Source organism: Psammomys obesus, unplaced genomic scaffold, assembly GCF_907164565.1.
Source record: "Psammomys obesus unplaced genomic scaffold, mPsaObe1.curated_primary_1811, whole genome shotgun sequence".
In the NCBI taxonomy this organism is placed as follows: domain Eukaryota; kingdom Metazoa; phylum Chordata; class Mammalia; order Rodentia; family Muridae; genus Psammomys; species Psammomys obesus.
In genome coordinates, this window is record NW_026587556.1 from 3,006,076 (window position 1) to 3,028,268 (window position 22,193).

The 22,193-nt window shown below is 44.9% G+C and overlaps 1 protein-coding gene across 1 annotated transcript in view; it reads right to left on the bottom strand.

The window, feature by feature from the left end:
• Positions 1–22,193, bottom strand: part of Actn2 (actinin alpha 2) — a 50,060-nt gene that overhangs the window by 25,162 nt on the left and 2,705 nt on the right. Inside the window, exons 2-7 of the mRNA XM_055603924.1 lie at positions 13,144–13,258; positions 11,839–11,958; positions 11,040–11,126; positions 8,280–8,367; positions 6,360–6,438; positions 2,972–3,053 (exon numbers count right to left, since the gene is read on the bottom strand). Coding sequence (XP_055459899.1) covers positions 2,972–3,053; positions 6,360–6,438; positions 8,280–8,367; positions 11,040–11,126; positions 11,839–11,958; positions 13,144–13,258 — 571 coding nt within the window. The remainder of the gene's footprint in view (positions 1–2,971; positions 3,054–6,359; positions 6,439–8,279; positions 8,368–11,039; positions 11,127–11,838; positions 11,959–13,143; positions 13,259–22,193) is intronic.

The following is a 22,193-nucleotide window of genomic DNA, read 5'->3' on the forward strand; positions in this document are numbered from 1 at the left end:
TGCAGAAGGTAAAGGGTGAAAGGTGACTTGTGTTCCACGTTCTCCCGTGTGTGCACACCAGCAAAGGCATGATGGTAACAGTTCATGTGAGTTACTATGGCCTTTCCGTCTGAGAGGCTCTGCCAGTGTATTCTAAACCTGTGTGGAGAAAAGAGGGTTAAGTGCTTGCGTGCTCCAACCACAGGCTTCTGATGAGCGCTTGCTCTGGTGGGCCAAGAAGAGAGCCTGCCTAGCTGCAGTCTGAGACTGGCTCAAATCAAGGAAGTCGCTCACACTTGCAAAGTCTCTGTCCTAAGTGCTTGTGAGAACCACCATGGGAAAGGAAAGGATTTCAGAGAGGAGGGTATGGCTGCTCCAGAGAAGCCTAAATTACATGAGGCTCCTAGAATTCTAGCACATTCATAAGGCTTTCTATCCCCTGGAGGGCTGAGGTCAGGAAGCCTGTGTGCCGCAGGCAGACCTAATCTCAGAGCTCCACCCCAAACAGGTTCAAAGTGGCTACAATTTCCACCACCTGTTGAAAGTATGGTAGAAAGGAAGGGAAGAATGCTTCTAGTTTCCATTGCAAGGGAAGTTCATGGCTAAGGAAGCCAGTTAACCTCAGGATAACCCACACCTGGATTCAGAGACCAACACATATATCACAGTATGAGGCCAACAATAGAAGGAGGGGAGGCAAAGATTTGCCAAGTCATCCCTAAGCCGACAGCAGGAGATGTGACCCTATTAGGGCAGCGAATGAGTAGAGGAAATGATACTGGAACGCTGTGGTGACAGCAAGTACACCACCCCCCAACCCCCCTCCCAAAAGAAAAAAATCATCCACGGTAAGCTATGATGATCAGCAGTGGTTACATCCCAGCATGCTCTGCACCCAAGACCATCACAATCTTAAGTTACAAGACTCCTGTACAAGACTGTTCTACAAACTATGGTTAATACAGTGTATAAGCATGCTGGATCATTAAAGGGGAAGAGGAAGAAAAGACAGGATGGCACATGCCTGTAACTCCAGCACTTGGAGGGGGGCTGAGGCAGGGACTGGGGGTATTACCCCTGGTTCTGGGCCAGCCTGAGTTACATAGCAGACTCAAAAACCTTGCCCAGAGAACTGGACAGAAGGGAGGGAGAGGGAGAGGGAGAGGTGAAGACTGGAGGGAAAGGAAAAGGTAGAGAGAAAGGGAGGAGGAAATGACACATGTGCTAAAGCAGTCCTTCAGCCAGAAGGACAAAGTGAAGGATAACGGCACACCCAGCCCAGGACCCAGAGGCTCAGAGAAACCTAAGAATAGAGGAGAACGAGAGCAGGGCCAGGGCAGTCATGGTGGTTGCTGATCCTGCTGACAACTATCAATACATTCAAAAGCAATCCTGGCCTTCCACTTGGGACTAGCATTTGAGAGGCATTAATGAACAGAGAGAGATGAACCTGTTAACCCACCCTGGGTACTAATTCAAGAGCCCTGTGTAGTTCATTACCACAAGGAAGGGTCCGTGAAGAGTCTACATGAACACAAATGTAGTTTGGAGAGGACAGCTGTAAAGGAACGTTTCTATGCTCCCTTTTGGCTTTCTCCTTCTAGGGAGCTTGGGAGAAAGCACAAAGCCAAGGCAGGGAAGGATCTCCTAGCAGCTGTTGGCCAGACCAACACCCTGAGGCCAGACTTAGAGCTGTAAGGAGAAAGGTCTCTGGTGCTGTAGGAAACCCAGCTTGTGGTTGTTTAGCCCCAAGAGAAATGACTGGAATTCCCGGTAGGGAATAATGGCACTAACATCAACAAAAGTAAACGGCAAAGCCAAATCCACAGAGGGTGGCAACCTACACAATTCAGGATCCCCTCCAGCTCCCAGCAGAGACGATCTTGCTCACAGTAAGTGTTCAGTAAACGTCTGCTGAGGGGTAAGTGCTCGCACGCACGCTCTCTTCAAACGTCTGTGCTTTAAACAGTGGGCCACAGGTACAGCCCACATGAATTCGCCACTCCAAAGGGTCACAGGAAGTATTTGAAACAAGTCTCAGAAGGAGAGCTGGTAGTGTGCAGGAGTCCTCTTGGGGCTGTCAACATTATGTTTCATTTAGATAAATTAAAAACAAAATGTGAAGGTTTGGTTAGTACACTGGTGGCCAAATGTTCTATATTTTAAATTTAATTCTACAGCTTTTAGCTGGAAAGATGTGTTTTCCCTTAAGTGGTGATCTCACAAAGAGATTTATTTGCTAAACTTATCTCTACACAGGGGAGAAAAAAAGCATAAGTGGTGTTACTGAAAACAAAACAAAACACAGGAAGTCTATTTGTTTTTTAAAGAAAACATTAAACCAACAAAGTCTGGTGATAGAGACTTACGGTCTCTGCTACTAGAGGCTGAGAGAAGTAGAGCAAACGTTAAGACCTGGCTGGACTATGGAGTGAGTTCAAGGACAGCCTAGGTAAACAAATGAGACTTGAAACCCTGGCTCAAAATAGAAAGTAAAGAAAGAGCTGGGGATAGAGTTCCATGGTAGAGTGTTTGTGTAGATTGAGTGGAAGGGCCTGCATTCATTCTCTGGGACCACAGCACTATCTATGTAATGTGTGTAAACACGTATGTATGTACATATTTATACACACTTGGGATATGTATTTGTATTCTCTGTGTATATGTATGTATGTGTACGTACACAGACATACACACACATACATAATAATCACATGCTCCTATCTAGATACCAGTCTACCTACCAAAGCATTCCGCTTCTCGGAAGCTAATGCTGAGATTTTTGGTCAAATCCCGTCTCTACGACTCTGCTGGCCTGTTTTTTTAGCAACAAAACTCTGATGCTCATGTGTTGAGGGACAGAGCTTTGTCAGAGCCGTGAGTAGTTCAGGTGTACCATGCCTGTGGTTCTGCAAACTTCCCATCCACAGCCACTGCGTCTACGGTCTCTAGGTTGTCTTCTGTAACTCAGTAGGCATGCTTTTCGTCTCACCTTCAGCATCCAGCATTTTAGGAATATCCAAGTGCTTCTCTGCTATTTCCATGGCCAGGTTAATGTTTCCTATGGGGTCATCCTGTGTGGAAAACAACATGAGCAGGTTTTTAAAATACCAAAGCAAAAACAAGACACACACCTCGCCCCAGAAAGGACACCTTCCTGCTCACACGGGACTAGAACTCTACAATGTTGCTTCTCATGAGACACGGAGAGAAACATCAAAAGTCACAGAAAGCACAGGACCCATGCAGCTCCGCCCCCCATGACGTAAGCAAAGTTGAAGGGGGATGCTGGATTAGCAGGTGAGCAGTCAGATATTTTGCACTGGGAAGAAAGGACACCCAGGTACACAATTGGGCTTAGTTTTCAGTCCATAGAAAACCCTCATCCGTTCTTAATCACGGAAGCCATTTTCCAGATGTGGAAGGTGATCTCAGAGGGAAATGTTCACCCCAATTATCGGGGTGGGGGGTGTTTGTTTAACACATCTTACAAAGCCCTACCTTGAGCTAACCCTCCTGTTTCTACTTGCCAAGTGCCAGGCTTACAGGTGTGTACCTCCACACCCAGGGTAATATGTTGGTTCAGAATATAAGCAAGTTGAGGGTAGGAAGACAAAGGCAGGTGATATTGGGTGAAATGCTTAGCTTTCTAGAGAGGTTACAAGGTGGCTGTAAAGAGCAGAAATGATGTTTTTATTAGGTTAAGGCGAAGAAAGTATTAAAATCGCAAGTGAATTCACAGTAGTCATTTTTTATAGAAAAAATTATTTTTATAGGAAAATTATGGTTTCCACCTGTGAAATATACATAACAAGGCTAACTAGACATGTGTAACTGAAGTACTGAAAAACTAAAGACTTAACATAAACTATCTTAATCTATTAAAGAGGTGAATTATGATGAATCTGAAATGGATGGACGTAAGAGAAAAAAAATCCAAATGAACAACAGTGCTAGTTCAAGGACAACTTCAATCAACTTTTACTGCAATGTTGTTTTTTTTTATTATTATTAGTAAATATTTTAAATTTCTTTAAATTTATTATTGGTGTGTGTGTGTTGTGTGTGTCTTTTTAGGCACATGCGTATCATAGAGTATGTGTGCAGGCCAGGGGGCAACTTCCACGATTTGTGGCTCTCCTTCCACCATGGGCCCAGAGGTTGAACTCAGGTCGGCAGGCCTGGCCACAAGCACCTTTACCTGCTGAGCCATCTTGTCTGGCCGTTTGGGCATCTCAGAAACTGCATGGCTTTGCAGTGTGCCGTCCCCTTACTACAAGAGAATATCTGAAAGCCTGGGACTGGGAAACACGTTCCAGATGTGCCCAGTGAGAGGGCCAGTGTCATCTCCTTTACCGCACAGAAGACATGAGCGCATCAGGCAAAATGGCTTTTAACTAACTATTGTTTTAATAAAGCATATAGTCATTTGATTGATTTCACTAAGCAGATCCTACTTGCCTGTTTTATGGCTATGTTTATGAAGCTTACTAATAAGGTAAAAATAAATTTTCAAAAAATATATAAGAAAGATTCTGGTGCTCAGAACGGAGTGGTAACTTTGAGACTTCCTGACAACCATTTAAAGAGATGAAATGTAGCAAGTTAGTACTTCCTAGTACAAGTAGGAAGTCACGTGACCCTGGACAAGCTCAGCCTCTCCAGCTTTCTAGGTCTACAAAACTAAAATAGTAAGTACTGAAGCCTGGTGTGGTGGTTCATGCCTATAGTGCAAGCACTCAAAAGGCTGTGACAGGAGAATCACTATGAGTTTAAGGCTAGTCTGGGTTATACAGCCAGGCCCTGTGTCAAACAAACTAACAAAACCTAAAGCACTGACTTTAGTGTGATGATTCAATAAATATGTGTCCATGATTTTACACACATGCTTACATATATTGAGAATATATGGATATGCACATTATTTATAATAGATTCTGACATGCAGAATGTAAAATACTACTTGTCATTGTATTACCAATTTTCTCCCCACTACAGATGACCAATTCCGTAAGTCTTTTCACTTTCAAAATAAAAACTGATCACTCTAAACTGATAATGAAACAGTCTATTTAGAACAAGATCTTCATTTTATAAATCCGATAAATATTCATGGGGAACATGTACGTATGCTTTAAATATTTCAAGGTAACTCGGAGGACAGGAAAATATGCGCACTGGTGAAAATGTACATATGCTTTAAATATTTCAAGGTAACCCAGAGGACAGGAAAATATGTGCACTGGTGAGCCTGGTGACTTTCTATGATGGGACCTCCTTCCTCATTTCTGGGGACCAAATCAACCTTCATGGGCTCTGAATGGATGAAGACAGGCTGGAGCGGGAGCAGGGAAGGGGTGGGCAAGTGATAACTGAAAAGAGTGAGGGAAGCCAGGGGGCACTTGCCCCACACTGGACATGCCACACACAGGAGGGCAGCATGCAACAGAGCCAGTTTCCAAACCAAGACACACAGCACACGTGAATGGCCAGCTCAGCACACCAGCACCCAGGAGAAAAATCTGTGGCCTCCAACCTAAGCCACGCATGTCAGAGACGGTTGTGCTCTTCGTGGTCCCAACTCTTCCTGGACCGTTATTTCTGAAGTGTGGCAATTCCAGAGGAAGGCCATATTTCTCTTTGCTCTACCACCTACATTTTAAAATGTCCTTTTTGTTTTTCTTATTAGACAGAGTCTTACTGGATCGTCCAGGCTGTCCTCAAATTCACTACTCCCTTGCCTCAAACCTCCAAATGCTGGGCACCGCACTTGGCTCTAAAGCTGCCTTTAAAGATGGAGTCGGGAGAGGAGCACTCTTGCAGTCGTGATATTTAATATGTAGAGGCAGGAAGATGAAGCGTTCAAAGCCAGCCCCAGCTACAAGAGACCCTGCCGCGACACTCCTTCACCCAACCCCAACCTCATCTGAGACCTAGTACACTGAATTGTTTTCTAAGGTTAATCACCTAAAAAAAAAAAAAAAAAAAGCTTCTTTTGTAAGATAAATAACTAATTTCTGCCATCCACAGTGACATAGTTGTGATGATCCTTTATGTGACTTAAGTATTCTCAGATACGTGAGAACACTCCAGAAAGAAAGGGAATTTAAGGGCTGGAGATACAGCTCAGCCATAAACTCTGCCCTAGCATATACAACCTCCTGGTGCCACATTAAAAAGGGGGGAAGCAAATGAACCTTTCTTATTTCACCAAACCCTAGACACCGTCCATCTCTGTAGAGGCATGTAAAGCCTTCAACATATGTAAAGCCTTCTGGGCAGCCCACATCCATGCTAGTCAGTGCTGATGTGCTCATTCTCGGGGTGACATGCTGAGTGTGATGGGTGGGGTACACTGAAAGCCACCCCAAATGAATGACCTTGTTAAGCTTTGAGTAGTCAATGAGGTCGGGCCGGTGTCTGTGGATGAGGGCACAGAGTCCAAGGCCATCTTTCCAGCTTCACAACACAGAGGAGAAGAATGTGGGTTAATGTACAGACCCCAGGTTCCCCTGGGTGAGACAACAGCTGTTCCCAAAGTCATGTACCAAAGGGTCTTTGCCCCTCCCCAATGAGTAACACCAATGGATGGTCCAGCCTTGTACTTTCCCATACACACTTCCTTCCCTGTTCCCTTCCTTTCTGATTTGAGCAGGCCCAGCCTTGCCAGGGACCCTACACCTATTCACTGTGTGCTGACAGAGACAGCAATGGAAGAGAAGATAAGCCTACCACTGATCTCCTACTCATCTGATCCTGGGGTTTCCTATTCATTCTTTACCCATTCTCCATTCTCTTCCTTCCCTGATGCTTCCCAGTAACCTCCCTCCCCAAGGACACTGACCACGGGAGTATCTGGGTGATGCTCCCTCTGAGAGTTCTTATAGTACTTTCTGAGCCACTGCCAGCTCCCAGCTACTCCGTCTGTCCTCAGGGGGATTGCCTTTATTGACTTCTCTGTTTATTTTGAGACAGGGTCTTCAGCATGGCTCAGGCTGGCCTCTCAACCCTCCAGCAGCAGCCTAAGTGCTGGGACTGCCGGTTGGTGCTACCATTCTGAGCTCACTTTTACTTTTTAGCAGGCCAAGGCTTGTAGGTGAGGTCACAGGGCAGACTTGGATGTCAGCAGGGGCATAGACATCACCTCTAATGGCTCCTTGGACGCTCAGCTCTGAGTGTACTGCTGACGGCAGGGCCAGTGAGAGTGGGGAATGGGAGGTGTCACCAAAAGAGTTAGAAATGGAAGAAGACCCTGGAGGAAGCATCACTTGGAAGGGCTTGAGTCCATCTTGGCCCAGTGTGAGAAGAAGGGAGAGGTGAGTACAGGCAAACACGGGGACTTGACTTTCACCCCAGCTGGCTATCTCAGTCCTTCCTGCCTTCTTTGGGACAGGATATGCTATATTGGGCCTCTACTTGCAAGGCCCAGCTTGGAGATATTCTAACATATTTTTAAGTATAATTTTTAAATATTTCTTTGAGAGTTCCATATAAGTAGACAGTACATTTTTAAACATATTCATCCCTACTCCTCCCTAATTTCTCACATGGGCATAGGGCCATCCACTGAAGCATGGTTGACCCAACAAGGGTTACACCCTTAAAGAAAATTGACTCTCCCTCTCTAACAGCCATTAATCTAATCATTTCCTAGGCAGAAGCACCTCCCAGTTGCTCACTGTGCTGGGACCTGGTCCTTCCTTTCCCCTTCTATCCACAGACCCACAGGAACTCACCATCCAAAGGATGAAAACATGGCCAAGCCTCTGCTCACATGTGACAGGGCTAGAAAGCCGCCTGGGAGCTAAGCCTGCAACCAGAGCCACAGTGCGCTCTCACACCAAGCCTGGGTTTCACTTGTCCTGTTCCCTGTCATTTTTAAAATGGGACTTCCCCATTTATCTTCAATGTTAGAAATTAAAGCTGGTGGACTATAGAAATTAAAGCTGGTGGACTAATCAGGAAGAGGTCAGGGTGCAGGAGTGCCTGCGGTGGTTGCAGAGTCTGCTGGGGTTTCACGGCCACAGGTAAGAGACCACCCCTCTTGCCATCTTGTCCTAGAGTTGGGGCAAAGGAGCCACCAGCTAGGAAGAGCTCTGGCACAACACAGCCTCCACTTACGAACATGGCCCCTTGTTTGCAAACCCTAACAGACTGTCTCCCGTGGGAGACCCTAAGCACTGGGAAAATACAGCTTCACTTCTCCTGTGTAAATCAGCCCCTGAACAGGAGAGATACTGATATAAGCCCATGGCTTCCATGGCCGGGTATAGGCTGGCTTTGAGGGTCCTAGGGCTTACCTGGTGTGGAAGTTCTGGATGTTCACATTTCTGTATGGCGCCGTCTTCCTCTGACACCATAGCAACAGGCCTTCTTTGGCAGATGTTTCTGTAACGACACCAAGAAAAGGTGTGTGTGTGGCAGGCCACTCAGAAGGAAGGCTATTTTATTTTTGACGTACAAGAAATCATTTAGGGGAAACACAGACAATGTCATTCTCATAGCTACGCCTGAAAAAAATTAAATTTTGAATTCACTAATCACTAATTTCAAAACCAGGGCTATGCGATGAAGCTCAGGAGTAGAACACCTGTGTGGTTAGTGTTCCTATGGCTCTGAGTTTAATCTAGCAACCAAAAACCAAGTAACAAGAAAAATATAAAAAGAAAAAAAAACAACCAGTCAGAAAAAAAACAAGGCCTAGTTCACCCCTGTCATGCTGACTAAAGGAAGATTTGCTGGATTTCTGGTAATCCCCTACTCAGCATAGGGCAAATGGGGTTCTAAGCCAAGCCCAGCTCTGAACAAAGCATTCATGGCTCTCAGTATGTACCAGGCTGGTGTGCCCATGACCTCTCTGCCCCTCATTATTACTGCTCTTTTGTTTTTAATTTTATTTTTAACAAAATTTATTACTATGCCTTTTAGTCTAACAACTGTTTGATCACTGTAATTAAATATTTTTCTTAAATACTTATTTCTTTAAAATTTTTAAAAATTGTGTGTGTGTGTGTGTGTGTTTGTGTGTTTGTGTGTGTGCATGCATGAGAGTGCACGCATGTGTGCCACGGTGCACATGTGGAAGCCGGGGGACAATTTTCAGGAGTCAGTATTCTTTTTCCACCTTGTGGGTCCCAGAAACCCAACAACTCACGTTGTCAGGCTAAGTCACCCCACCAGCACCTCTTGTAATTAAATCTGAATTCTGTGCTGCTGACAGATGTCACCTTGACATTCTGAGAATTAGAACTGCCTGCTCATCTCTCCAGTCACGGCATGTGCATCGGCAGAACAGGTTCGGGGGCAGGCCGGGCTGCCAGTTAGAGGGGCTGCCTTTACCTTGGTAACTACCAGCTAAGCTAGCCTGAGTGGTGAGAAGCGGAGTGTTTCTTATCGTTCTTCCCAGGCTAGAAGAGGCTGTGATGTTCCTTCTGGTGGTTTTAGTGACTCATCAGCCAGCAATCATTAAAAACCACCCGGTGGGGCTGGAGAGAAGAAAAGGCTCAGGAGTTAAGAGCACATACTGCACCCGGCTCGCATGGTGGGCAGCTCATAACTACATAGACTTCCAGCTCCAGGGGGCCTGGCTGAGTCTTCTTGCCTCCAAGGACACCTGCACTCACACGCACACATAAATAAATCTTTTTTAGAAACCTACTTCCCACTGGGTGCGGTGGCACACGCCTGTAACCCCGGCACTTGGGAGGCAGAGGCAGGCGGATCTCTGTGAGTTTGAGGCCAGCCTGGTCTACAAAGTGAGTCCAGAACAGCCACAGCTACACAAGGAAACCCTGTCTCAATAACTAGATAGGTAGGTAGGTAGGTAGACAGACAGATAGATACCTACTTCTCTGCCTACTGTACTATGTGACAAGATGCCTGCAGTATATGTCCTTAGAGAACTTTCTAGTTCACTGAAGTGATTCCCTTTTTAGGACCCATTTGTGTCATCTAAAACATCAAAGCAAGATATAATGACATTTAAACCTCAATTCAGGCTCAGAAATGACAGCCAGTTTGAAGAACACAATCTGCATTTGAAAACTCCTGCACAATGTGGTTCTATTAAAGTGCATTCCTTCATGCTAATGAAAATAACAGGATGCTTCCTAAAGGTTCCCAATTTATTTAAAAAAACAGTAATTTGTCATGATTGTGGCAGTCTTTACATACTAAATTTAAATACTACAACAGGTAAGCCCACTTTACAGAGCAGATACTATTTTGAAGACTGTTAACAGCATTGCATTAGCTCAGCTAGGAAATCCTGGTTTGGTTTTGTTTTGTTTTCTCTTTCATCTTTATTTGGAGGTATGCAGAGGATGTTTGGGGGCTAAAACAGAGTCTTACTATGTATCCTTGGCTGGCCTGGCACTGTGAAACCTGAGGTGTTTGCAAACTTGTGAACCCCCTGTCTTACCTTCCTGAGTGTTTGGTTTATAGGTGTCAACCACCATGCCCAATATTGTTGTTGTTGTTGTTGTTGTTGTTATTATTATTATTATTATTATTATTATTATTATTATTAAAGTATTCTAGCTGTAAGCCTAAAGGGTCCTAGAGCTAAAAGAACTTTGCCCTAGGGGTGTTGGGGGATAGCTATGTGATGAAACACGTGTTTAGCATGTGCAAGGTCCTACTTCAATACCTAGTGAAGAGAGAAAGAGAAGGAAAAAGGAATAGAGAGGGAGGAAAGGAGGGAAGGAATGAGGGAGGGAGGGAAGGAAAGAGAATACAAAGAAGAAAGGAAATCCCTCTGCCTATTGCATTAGTTAATGTCTGAACTTCCTAGTACAATTCACAGTAAAGAAAGTCATGTTAAAAACACCATCTGCTCTAAACATGTGCTCATCTTTTGCAAAGTGATTCTACCCCAAGAATAGAACAGCGCTGCCAGGGTCTTTTCCCATATAAATATATAAAATTTTTGAAAACTCAGTTTAGATACCTCTCCTTTGATCATGTAAGTGACTGCTCAATGTCACAATATCCTACTCAGATTTTAATTTACAAGCTCAGTTTCCACATGAGGCAACTGGATCACCATCCGTGACTTTTACCTTCCACTGAGATGTCCTGAATGGCGAAGCGGAGGATGATGGTCCAGATCATACCCAGGGTCATTTTCACGTTGCCATCGACTATTTCTGTGGGCGAGAAAAATAAGTGAATGGGCAGATGACACAATCAGCACACAACTTGTTGGCAAGTATACGCAGGAGAGGAGCCGTCTGTTTAGACAAGCGTCGCAGAGTGTCTGGGTGAGCGGTACTTGTGAGCAAATGCCTCTGGTTTCAATGAATTCTAGGTTAATAATATGCACCAGTATCGCATATGCTTTGTCACTGCAGACCACCTCGGAGTTCTGGGACTCCACCGGAGGGAAGGCATCCTAATCTCCGCCCTGCCCCCTCCTGCAGTCTTCCCTAAGCAGCAGTGGCAGGACTCAGCATCACGGTGACATGCAGCTGGTCCAGCTCCTGGCTTTGAACTCCCTGTGCAGCCCAGACTGAACTCCAACTTATAATGGACCTTAGCCTCCTGGGTTACGAAATGACCGGCATGTCTCAGGACCACATCTGTCCTGGTGATCAGTTCCTAACCCTGAGTCGTTCCGGTTACCGTGAGTCTTCCTTCTCACTTCAGTGAGACATCTGAAGATGACCAGGTGTGAAACTTGGCGTTATTTTTCTTACCAATAAGTCTAGAACCTGGTCCCCATTCCTGGCACATGGGTTCTTACGTCGATAAGCAGTGCCTAGGAGGGGTCATGATACAGGCAGGCAGGAGCATGGAGGGAGGGAAGAGAAAACAGAAGTCACAGGCCATCTCCTCCTTCTGAGGCCACCTCTCACCTACCTTCAGCCCCAATAGACACCAGTTTCACTCCCTTGCTGGCTATGTAATCCAAAGCCTTGTTGACATTAGCAATCTTGTGGAACCGCATTTTGCCCCGGTCAGGTTTGGGCAGCCTTTCCCCTGAAGGAAGAAAAGACGATTATGCAGAGTACTGCTTGGTTCTGAATCAAGGAGTTGAATACTAGAGTCCAGGCTTTCCTTAAGAGGAGATGATCGCTCTACTGATTCTTGTATGTTCCTAGTTTCCATAAATCACAAGGAGGGAACACAGCCAATGTGGCCAAGAGAACTATACCATTAAGTCCACCACACCGTTTGCAGATATACCAGTGTCTGTTCGGTCTGGCCATCAGCCAACTTTCATATTCATAAAGAGAGAAGCCAGTTAGTAGCCCTGGACCATTCCAATGCTGGCTAGCTGTAGGAGGAAGTTAGCAGCCTAAATCACAGAAGTGGTTGCCAGAGGTCTTCCTAGACATCTGGTTATGAGGCTCTCTGGATTAGAGCAGGCTCACCATCTCCTCAAGGGCCACCCAGCTGACAAGCCCAGGGTGATCTTTGCACAAGTTTCAGAGCCACGTGAAACACGAGCACTGGCAGCAGAGGTCATTCATGTCTGGATCTATGCTAGGTGGGCTAAAGATGAAGCGGGTGGCTTGGCAGGTAGCAAACAAGTGTCCACTTTTCCCCCTCACTGAAAGCTGCAGTATGCTATTTTGTTGACGGGCGCCAAACGAGTGTTCTCTCTCATTGAGATCTGCAGGATACTATTTTGTTTTACTGGTTTTTTGTTTTGTTTTGTTTTTGTTTTTTGAGACTAGATCTCACCATGTACCCTAAACTGGCCTGCAACTCCTATTTAGCCTAGGCTGGTCTCAAACTCATGGTGATCCTTTTGGCTCAGATTGGAATAATAGAGATGCACTGTCACATCCAGTCCTAAACATTTTAAGTCCATTCTATACAGAATCTATTCTTCTTTTAGAACAAGAACAAACAAACAAACAAAAAACAAAAACAAAACTCCAGCTAGACTCCTCTTTGAAAAAGTTTTTCTTGGCCTTGTTCTTTGAGACAGGGTCTTACTGTGTAGACCTGGCTTGCCTGTAACTTTCTGTGTAGACCCAGGCTGGCCTGGAAGTCACAGAAATCCACCTGCCTTGGTGTTGGGATTAAAAGTGTGCACCACTGCCCCAGCTTTCGCCATGTTGTATTCGGCCAAGTTCAAAAGGTGCGTTCGTGGTGACAGACATCGCCCTGCGTATCTCATGTTAGGCTCGTCCTGGTGCCTGCACACGCTCGCACCTGAGATGACTTCCAGAAGCAGCATGAGCTTGAGGCCGTTCCTGAAGTCCTCCTCGATGTTCTCAATCTGCGTGCCAGCTTTCCGCAGGTGCGAGTTGCACCAGGCAGTGAAGGTCTGCAAGGAAAACCAGACTCGGTGAGCACAGGCCAGATGGCTGGCAGGCCTCTTCTCCTAGGATAGCCCCTGGAACCTTCTAAGGGGTCTCTCAGAGGCCGGGGCTACCTGCGCCTTCTATAGGAAGCAGAATGCGACCTAGCGTAGAACTGGAGACACAAAGGTGAGCGCTTGGTAGAATCTCTTCAGGGACAAAATTCATTTGTTTGTAATTACAACTTGAGGAATTTTTAAAATTTCATATTGATTTACTTATTTGTTTTTGTATGGGAGAGAGGTGCATGAGGGCCAGGATGAAATTGTAGAAGTCAGAAAACAACCTATAGGAAACCCTATAGAAGTCCTATAGGACAACCTATAGAAGTCCATTCTTTCCTTCCACCATATGGTCCCAGGGATAGGACGAGTGCTGTCAGGCTTGGCAACAAGCACTTTTACCTGCTGAGCCCTCTCTCTCACCTCTTGAGGAGTTTTTACCTTCCATGTAAAGTGGCTCCATGCTGACACTCATACCTGTGCCTGCTGAAGAACTCTTACTTTGAAGGAAAGAGACATGCTTTTAAGGACATGCTTTTATTCTTTGCATTCAGCAAAAGTAAGCTCGCTTGCCAAACAGATACACAAATAAAGCTGAAGGAATGTTGAAACCGTTTCTGTAGAGGGTGGGTGACATTGCATAGCACAGAGCAGAGGAGGGGAGGGACCCAGAACCACTAATTATCAATGAGTAGTTTATCTTGAAAGAACAATAATTTTTAAGTTCTTTGCTAACTCAATTAAAACAAATTTGTAGTATAGTATATCATTTAAAAAGCAAAAATAGTAATACCCTCCTACTAGACTATTCTAGGCCTTGAGTTAGATTCTGTATTTATTGAAGGTTTATTTTAAAGTGTGTGTGTGTGTGTGCTTGTAGGTACCCACAGAGCACAGAAGGTGTCAGATTGCCTGGAGCTGAAATTACAAATGGTTGTGAGCCACCCAGTTGGGGTGATGGGAATTGAACATGGGGCCTCTAGAAGAGTAGAACACAGCTATAAATCTTAGTCTCTGCTCTGATACCTTGGTTAGGGTCTTTCAGAGGCCCTCTGTGGTAGGTTCCTCTTTTGTTCCCTGTGTTCTCCCTTTTCTGATGTCTATCCCATTTGCCTTTCTGAATGAGGATTGATCATCTTACCCAGAGTCCTCCTTCTTGTTTACATTCTTTAGGTGTACAGATTTTTAGTATGTTTATCTTATCTTTTATGTCTAATATCCACTTATAAGTGAGTATATACCCTGTGTGTCTTTCTGCTTCTGGGATACCTCACTCAGAATGATCTTTTTAGTTCCCACCAGCAAATTTCATGATTTCCTTGTTTTTAATTGCTGTGTAGTATTGTGTAAATGTACCACAATTTCTTATGAAAGAAGGGGGAGATAGAAAGACCTGGAGGGACAGGAGCTCCACAAGGAGAGCAACAGAACCAAAAGAATCTGGGCCCAGGGGTCTTTTCTGAGACTGACATTCCAGCAAAGGAGATACTCTAGAACCCCTGTACAGATGTAGCCTATGGCAGCTCAGTCTCCAAGTGGGTACCAAGTGGGAACAGGGACTGTCTTTGACATAAACTCAGTGGCTGGCTCTTCAATCATCTCCCCCAGAGCAGGGGGGGTGGGCAGCCTTACCAGGCCACAGAGGAAGACAATGCAGCCAGTCCTGATGAGACCTGATAGACTAGGGTCAGATGGAAGGGGAGGAGGACCGACCCTATAGGTGGACTTGGGGAAGGGCATGGAAGGAGAAGAGGGAGGGGGAAGGGGTTTGGAAGGGGATGAGGGAGGGCGCTACAGCTGGGATACAAAGTGAATAAACTGTAATAATTTTAAAAATCAGGAAAAAAAAGTAGTACATGGTCTTAACCCCGAATCCCTGTCTCCAGCAGCTAGATGTGGATTTAAGCTTGGCTACACGTAGTTCCACTCCTGAGTGGTGGCCCTGTCGTGTTAACAAACTACTAATGCCATTTGCAGAAGAAAATAGACCCCACGTTAGTGGTGCCCTACGTTACTCTGCTACTTTTCAAGCTTCTTTTATTTTGGCTTTCACTTGTATGGTATTTCCTGCCAAAACCAGATTAGAAATGCTTTGGGCAGCTGCCGTCTAAGAATGCACACTGTCCCCCTGTCACAACAGCTGCTGGGCTCAGGAATAAAGTGCCTAGCACAATAAGTGGTGGTGGTGGGGAGAGGGTAGGCAGGAGACACACAAGGAGGGTCTGTATTCAGGATGAGGAAAATCAACCTGTCCCGGACAGGCTGCTTTCAAGTAGGCCATGAAAAAGCACCATGCCCTTCAAAAACAGTTTTCCCCAGTAATAAAGAGGACTTTCAAATTTAGCAGTCACTTGATTCGAGAACTTCATGAAGCTGATATAGATTCAATGGAAGAAAATGTATATGCATTTTCTCAGGTTTACAGAAGTCAAATTTGCCCCAAGAGTCTAAATGAGTAATTGCTTCTCCTAAACACTCCTGAGCTTTAGGCATAAACATGGCACCCCCTGCAGACCGAGCACCTACTGAGGAGTCCTCTAGTACCAGGTAGCTCTCAAAACTTAAGCTGATTACAGGGAAAGTAAACTCAAAGGTAGCCTCTCAGTTGCACCAGCCATCCTTCAAATGCTCAGTGTGGGGTGGGCACAGCCATGGAGCATTCCCAGATCACTCTAGACAGGAAGGCTTATCTAAAGGGAAGACAGCTACAAGAACATTACTTAAGAGTGAGCCATAGGGGGCTGGAGAGGTGGCTCAGCAGTTAGGAGCACTGGTTGCTCTTCCGGAGGAACTGGGTTCAATTTCCAACACCCAAATGACAGCTCACACCTGTCTGTAACTCCAGTTCCAGGGAATCTGACACCTTCACACAGACATACATGCAGGCAAAACACCAATGAACATAAAATAAAAATAAATCATAAAAAGAGATTAATCCATATCAAGCATATGTCCTTGGGGGCTGAAGGCATAGCTCCTTTGGTAGGGTGCTTAAGCATTACTTCTGGGCTTGGCCTCCAGTTCCAGATAAAAACAGGATCTGACCCCAGCACTTGAGAGGTAGAAGCAAGAGAATAAGGAGTTCAAGGTCATCGTGGCTACATCAAGAGTTTGAGGCTGGGCTGGGCTACAAGAGACTCTACCAAAAAACCAAAACAAAACAATAAAATTAGGACCAGCAATATGGCTCAGTGGGTAAAGCAGTATGGCCACCAAGCCTGGTGACTTAAAATTTCTGAGATTTCTGAGATCCATGTGGTGGAAGGAGAAAAATCAACTTGATTGGAAGGAGATGAGGGAGGGGACTACAATCAGGATATACAGTGAATAATTTATGAAAAATTAAAAAAAATAAGTGGAAAAAAAGATGTCCTTTGACCTCTACATATGCACCATGGCTTGTGCACATGCACACACGCACACACTTAAAAAAGATCAAGAATTTTTAAGAACCAACATTACAGAACAACAAAACTCCTTGAAAGATGTTCTTGTTCATTTAAGTAACAACATCAAGATCAATTACATATGTGTGTGATCTTACAGAACACCAGATCACATGAAAATTGACAGAGAGGAAAATAAAACAACGTGAACACCGACAGAGTTGCTTTCATTTAGGCTCTACTTAAATTAGGACAAGCTGTGGTACTTGATGTCTTATCTTCATCCTTTCACAGTCAGAGTGTCAGAAGCACTTCTGGAGATAGCCCCAAAGCTGCTCATGACATCAGCACAGGCTTCTAATCCCCCATGGAATGCTGGGAAAACCACTCTGATAGTCCTTTCATGGGTATACCTATCAGTGGAGGTTTCCTGGCTCATATTATTGTCATGTAAGTCCAGAGGACGAGTATGAACTAAACAGCCAATGTGTTCACCAGGGCACAGCCCCAAGAAGCTGCTACCCTCTGTCTTTAATGAGTTCCTGAAGCACCAACAAAGGGCATGATGGGGCACCATGGAAAGGGGCTCAGATGGTGCCATGATAATGGCTAGGAAAAAAGGCTAATGCATACTGAAATGGAATTATAAGGCTTCTTAGAATGTTTAACTTTCATTCTGTGTACAATTTTAATTGTCACAGCCTAGGAACACCGTTCCTATACCTTTCCTATCACAGAAGCTTCTAGAAAAAGTCTTTGGATCCTTAGGATATGCAGGATAGCAACAAAACTCTGCAACCTTCTGATGCTCTCTTTGTAAGCAGTCTTGCTTAGTGATACATAAATATACAGCAACATATATATTTAAGGTCCATGAGAAATGAACTTTGGAGAACTCAAATAGCCACAAAGATAAAACCACCTTACTCCAGGAGCCACCTCAGAACTACATCCCCTACCCAGATGCCATCTTAAAGGAAAATGGCACTCTTACTGGACATAGGCCATAGAGGAAAGACTCCAAAGCTTCTAGAATGACCCCAAAGCTCACTTTAGAAGCTGTCTGGCCAGTCTGAGATCCTCCACCACCTTCCCTCCAGCTCACTATTCCTTTGCACCTAGTGATAAGTCCAAGTGTTTTAGATATCTCAGTGATAGGTGCAAAGCTAAGCACCAGCCACTTGTGAGGCTGAGGCAGAAGCATCATGAGTGCAAGGCAGTCTGGACTACACACCAAGGACCAGTGTCCAAAAAAAGGAGTGAGGCAGACATAGAAACATGTTAGAGGGGGGGTTTGGCAAGATGGCCCAGGGAACTAAAGCAGTAGCTATCAAGGCTGATGATCTGAGTTTGATTCCTGGAATGGTATGGTAGAAGGAGAAAATTCCTAAAAGTTGTCCTCCAACTTCTTCCCCAGCCTCCCACATCACACACACTGACACACACACACACGTAAATGTAATATAATATTTAAAAAAACAAAGACTTCGAAGTCATCTACAAAGAGAAACCCCAAACCATCTATCTCCAGAAAGAAAAGACAAACGAGTCTTCACCTGCCCCAAATAAACTAAGGTTGAAGTTCCAGAGATAAAGGATAGAAGAGCGGGGACAGACAGTACCTCTCTGGTTATGAAGATTAATAAACCTGACTAGATTTGGAATCACCTACAATACACACTGCTGGGCATGCCCATGAGGGCCAGGGAGCAAGAAAGATACACCCTGACTGTGAGTGACGCCATCCCATGGGCTGGGGCTCAAAACAGAATAGAAAGAAAAGGGGAGTGGAGAAAGCAAGCTGAATGCCAACATCCCCCTATGCTTCCTGACTGAGCACACCATGTGACCGGTCACCTCCTGTTCCTGTCACTGCAGCTAGAGCTGCTCTCCCTCTCAGGCCTTTGCTGCCATGATGAATGTTCCTGAAACTGGGAGTGGGTCAGGTATTTTGTCACAGTGACAAGGGAAGACATGCTAGGTGTGGTCCTTAGACAACTGGAGTAAATTCAGAATCCCTTCCCAGCACACAGAGAATCACAACCACCTCAGGAGCTTTGTGGGTAGTCTATGGGCACAAGCTGGCTTCCCCTTCCAGTGGTCATCATCCCTGGATTCAGAGAAGAGTTCTCCAAGCCAGCAGAGGGGGGCAAGATTCTGGCTCTGTTCTGGTAACTTGCTGGTCACTCGCTTTCGTTTGGTAAGACCGCGGGACACTCAAACTGCCTTGGTCTCTCCTTCTGCCATTGTCCTGAACATGACCAGAGGCTCAGGAGAAAATGCTCCTCAAACTTTGACATATGTCAGCCAAGGATCAGCTGAAGAGGTTTTCCAGGAGCACATGTGAGGGAGGATGGTTTACTTAACCTCAGGAAAGATCATTCCATCTTCATGAAGGACATAAACCCATTGCTTTTCCCACAGTGAAATTAGAACACAGACCAATGTGTGTACTTAACGGTGAGCATTACTTAGGTCTGAACTGAGGACAGGAGCCTGTCCTGTGCTGCTCAGCTGCTCTGTTTGGTTCCTGGCTTCATCTTTTAGTTCATTATACCCTCCATCCATTAATGTTTCATTAAAATTTCTTTTTATGAGGAAATTTTTAAGTAAAAGCAGTTACACCTGTGATTTTTTTTGTTTTGTTTTGTAAGTGTGTGTAATTATTTTTATCATTCCTCTTTGGCTACATGTGTATCTTTGAGATGGGGACACAGATGAGAACCCAAAGGCTAACTATGAACCTAGCAAGAGTCTGTTTCACATCCCTCCTACTCTTTTGCTAGTACTTGGGACTGAACGTAGGACTTCCTACATGCTAGGCAGGCAGGCGCTCTACCACTGAGCTACCTCTTCAGTAAAAACAGGGCCTAAGTTACCCAAGCTGACCTTAATTCACTCTGTAGCTCAGGAAAGTCTTGAATGTTTGATTCTCCTCCCTCAGGCTTCTAAGCAACTGGGATTATAGGTTTATGCCATAAGGTCTGGCTTGGTTACTCTGAGTAAAAAGGTTCTAATTCTGCCCCAGATCTTTCATGCAACCTTCACCATTCCCTCCTTGTTCTCCACAGAGAAAGTGTGGCAATGTATTAATACATTTCTTTTCTACTCCTTTGCTCAGCTTTTCTGACAATAACTACATATATACAATACACATTCCAGACATGTCCTCTAAAATGGCAGCTCCTTAGGGGTTTTCTGAATGCGATAGGCTGGACTCTACAGAATGAAGGTCAAGGGAAGGGAAGGTTTTTGAATTCAGCAGTGATAAGACAGCATAGGGGCATCATCAGGAACCATGAAAGCATGCGATGACTCTGAAGTTTCTTGTCATTATCTTTCCTCAGGGAGTCGACAAGTACACGGTGTCTTCTAAGTGTGCCCTGATACTTGGCCTAGCCTGAAACCTTCAGGTGGGACAGCCAAAACTTCCCAGAAAGGAGCAGGGAGAATGGGCAGGGAGCTGAGTCCAGCCTGAAGTCATGGCTCAGAACTCACATTCTATTTCTGACTGTGACACTGTGCAATTATTTGTCCTTCACATCGTGATGGTTGCCCAGCTATGAAACAGGTATAGTCACTGCCTTGGTCGGCATTATGAAACAGTTCAAATGGTTATCAGGAAAAGAAATACAGGAGTGGGTTGGCCAGTGCTGGCATTTTGAACAAATTCTGACCAAAAAAAAAAAAAAAGAAAAGAAAGAAAAAGAATTAAACACTGTTAAGCTGTTTTTTTTAAATGCTCCATTTCCCTTTCTATGTATAAAAATTGCTTTAATAATGTCTTCTTTTTAAATAATGTCATCTTTTCTACTTCATAAACTCCTAATTTGTCAAGCTCACTTCTGACCAATTTCCTGGTTCTTGAACAGTACTGCAGAAGAACAGTAAGTTTTAGAGAGCTGCCCATGGGTGAAGCATCTTGGGTGAAAGTAGAGGTGGGAGGACAGAGCTCATTCTTGGAAGGGCATGTTTGTCCAGCACCGCCACTGAGGGGGGACATTCTGCTCTCTCAGAGAGTAGGTGGCCTAACCCTCTGAGGGTGAAAACCCTTGACATTCACCCATGTGGCTGCTACGGAGAGAAGGCCTGCCTCACTACGACCCTGCCTGATGCCTTGACAGAAAAGCCTTGATAGTGTATACCCCACTCAGAGTGACACTATGTGGCCCATATGAAAGCTACGGTGCCAACCTGGTCAGTAAGTACCTGGAAAGCCACACTAGAAGCCAAAGTATCAAGGAAAACTTTTTTTTTTTTGGGGGGGGGTGTTTGTTTGTTTGTTTGTTTGGCCTCTGCTTCATTCAGGAAGTCTCTAGATCCAGAAGGCATTCACAATAGTGACAAAACATCAGCCATGAGACTCAATAATCATCCAAATTGGAAAAAGAAAATCCACACCTTCAAAGTTGCACACTTTTCAACTGTTTACAGAATCTTAAAACTTCACCAAAGCAGGCCTGGGATGTACCCTACTGGCCAAGTGCTTGTTTAGTTTAGTATGCACAGGGTCCTGGGTTCTATCCCTGGTGTGAACATAAATTAACAGAGAGTATGTAACATCAGGGACATTAACCCTAAAGACCCTGCAAGCTGCTTACTATCAACCCCCGGGAAAGCCTGATGTCCATGCAGAACTCTGATGTTCTCGTAATTTATATAGCCAGGCATCTACCCCTGGGGGCATTTATTTTGTTCTCTGCCCACAAATCTCTGCTTAATCTCCAAGATCCTGTTAGACACTGGGGCATGGGGAAGCACAGATCAGCCACCCCTAACTACAGAGTGAGTTCCTGGCCAGCCTAAGTTGCAGTGAGACCCTGTCTTAAGAGAGAGGGGGAGGGAAGGAAGGGAGAGAGAGAGAAAGGGGAAAGGGAAGGAGAGGAGAGAGGAAGGGAAAGAAAAAGAAAGAAAGAAAGAAAGACAGAAAGAAAGACAGAAAGAAAGAAAGAAAGAAAGAAAGAAAGAAAGAAAGAAAGAAAGAAAGAAAGAAAGAAAGAACCCAGCCACTTTAGATTCTTGCGCAAATAGGGAAAGGTGTCTCAGATAAACAACCACTAGCTGTGATTTAAGACTGCCTGTGCCTGGAAGATACCCCACCTGTGCAATCTGAAGATAAACACACTGCTGCTTAGCACAGTTCCTGGGATGTTGCTAGCCAAGGATACAAGGTCTCTGCTCCAAAGATTTCCGGCAGGTGTCAAATCTTCATCTTTTTTTAGATTTATCAAGAGTACTGACACCATTGTTACTATATCTTTGTGTTGTTTTTTTTTTTTTTTTCCCAAGACAATCTCATATAGCCAAACATGCTGAAAACAGGTGTGCATTACACTGCCTTGTCCAGTCTGTACGATGCTAGGGATGGAACTTAGGTTTCATGCATGTTAGGTGGGCAGTCTGCCAACTGAGCCACACCTTCAGCCCCATAATTAGCATATCTTTACAGATTAGCGAGTGCGTCCACAAGTGAGTGTGTGTGTGTGTGTGTGTGTGTGTGTGTGTGTGTGTGT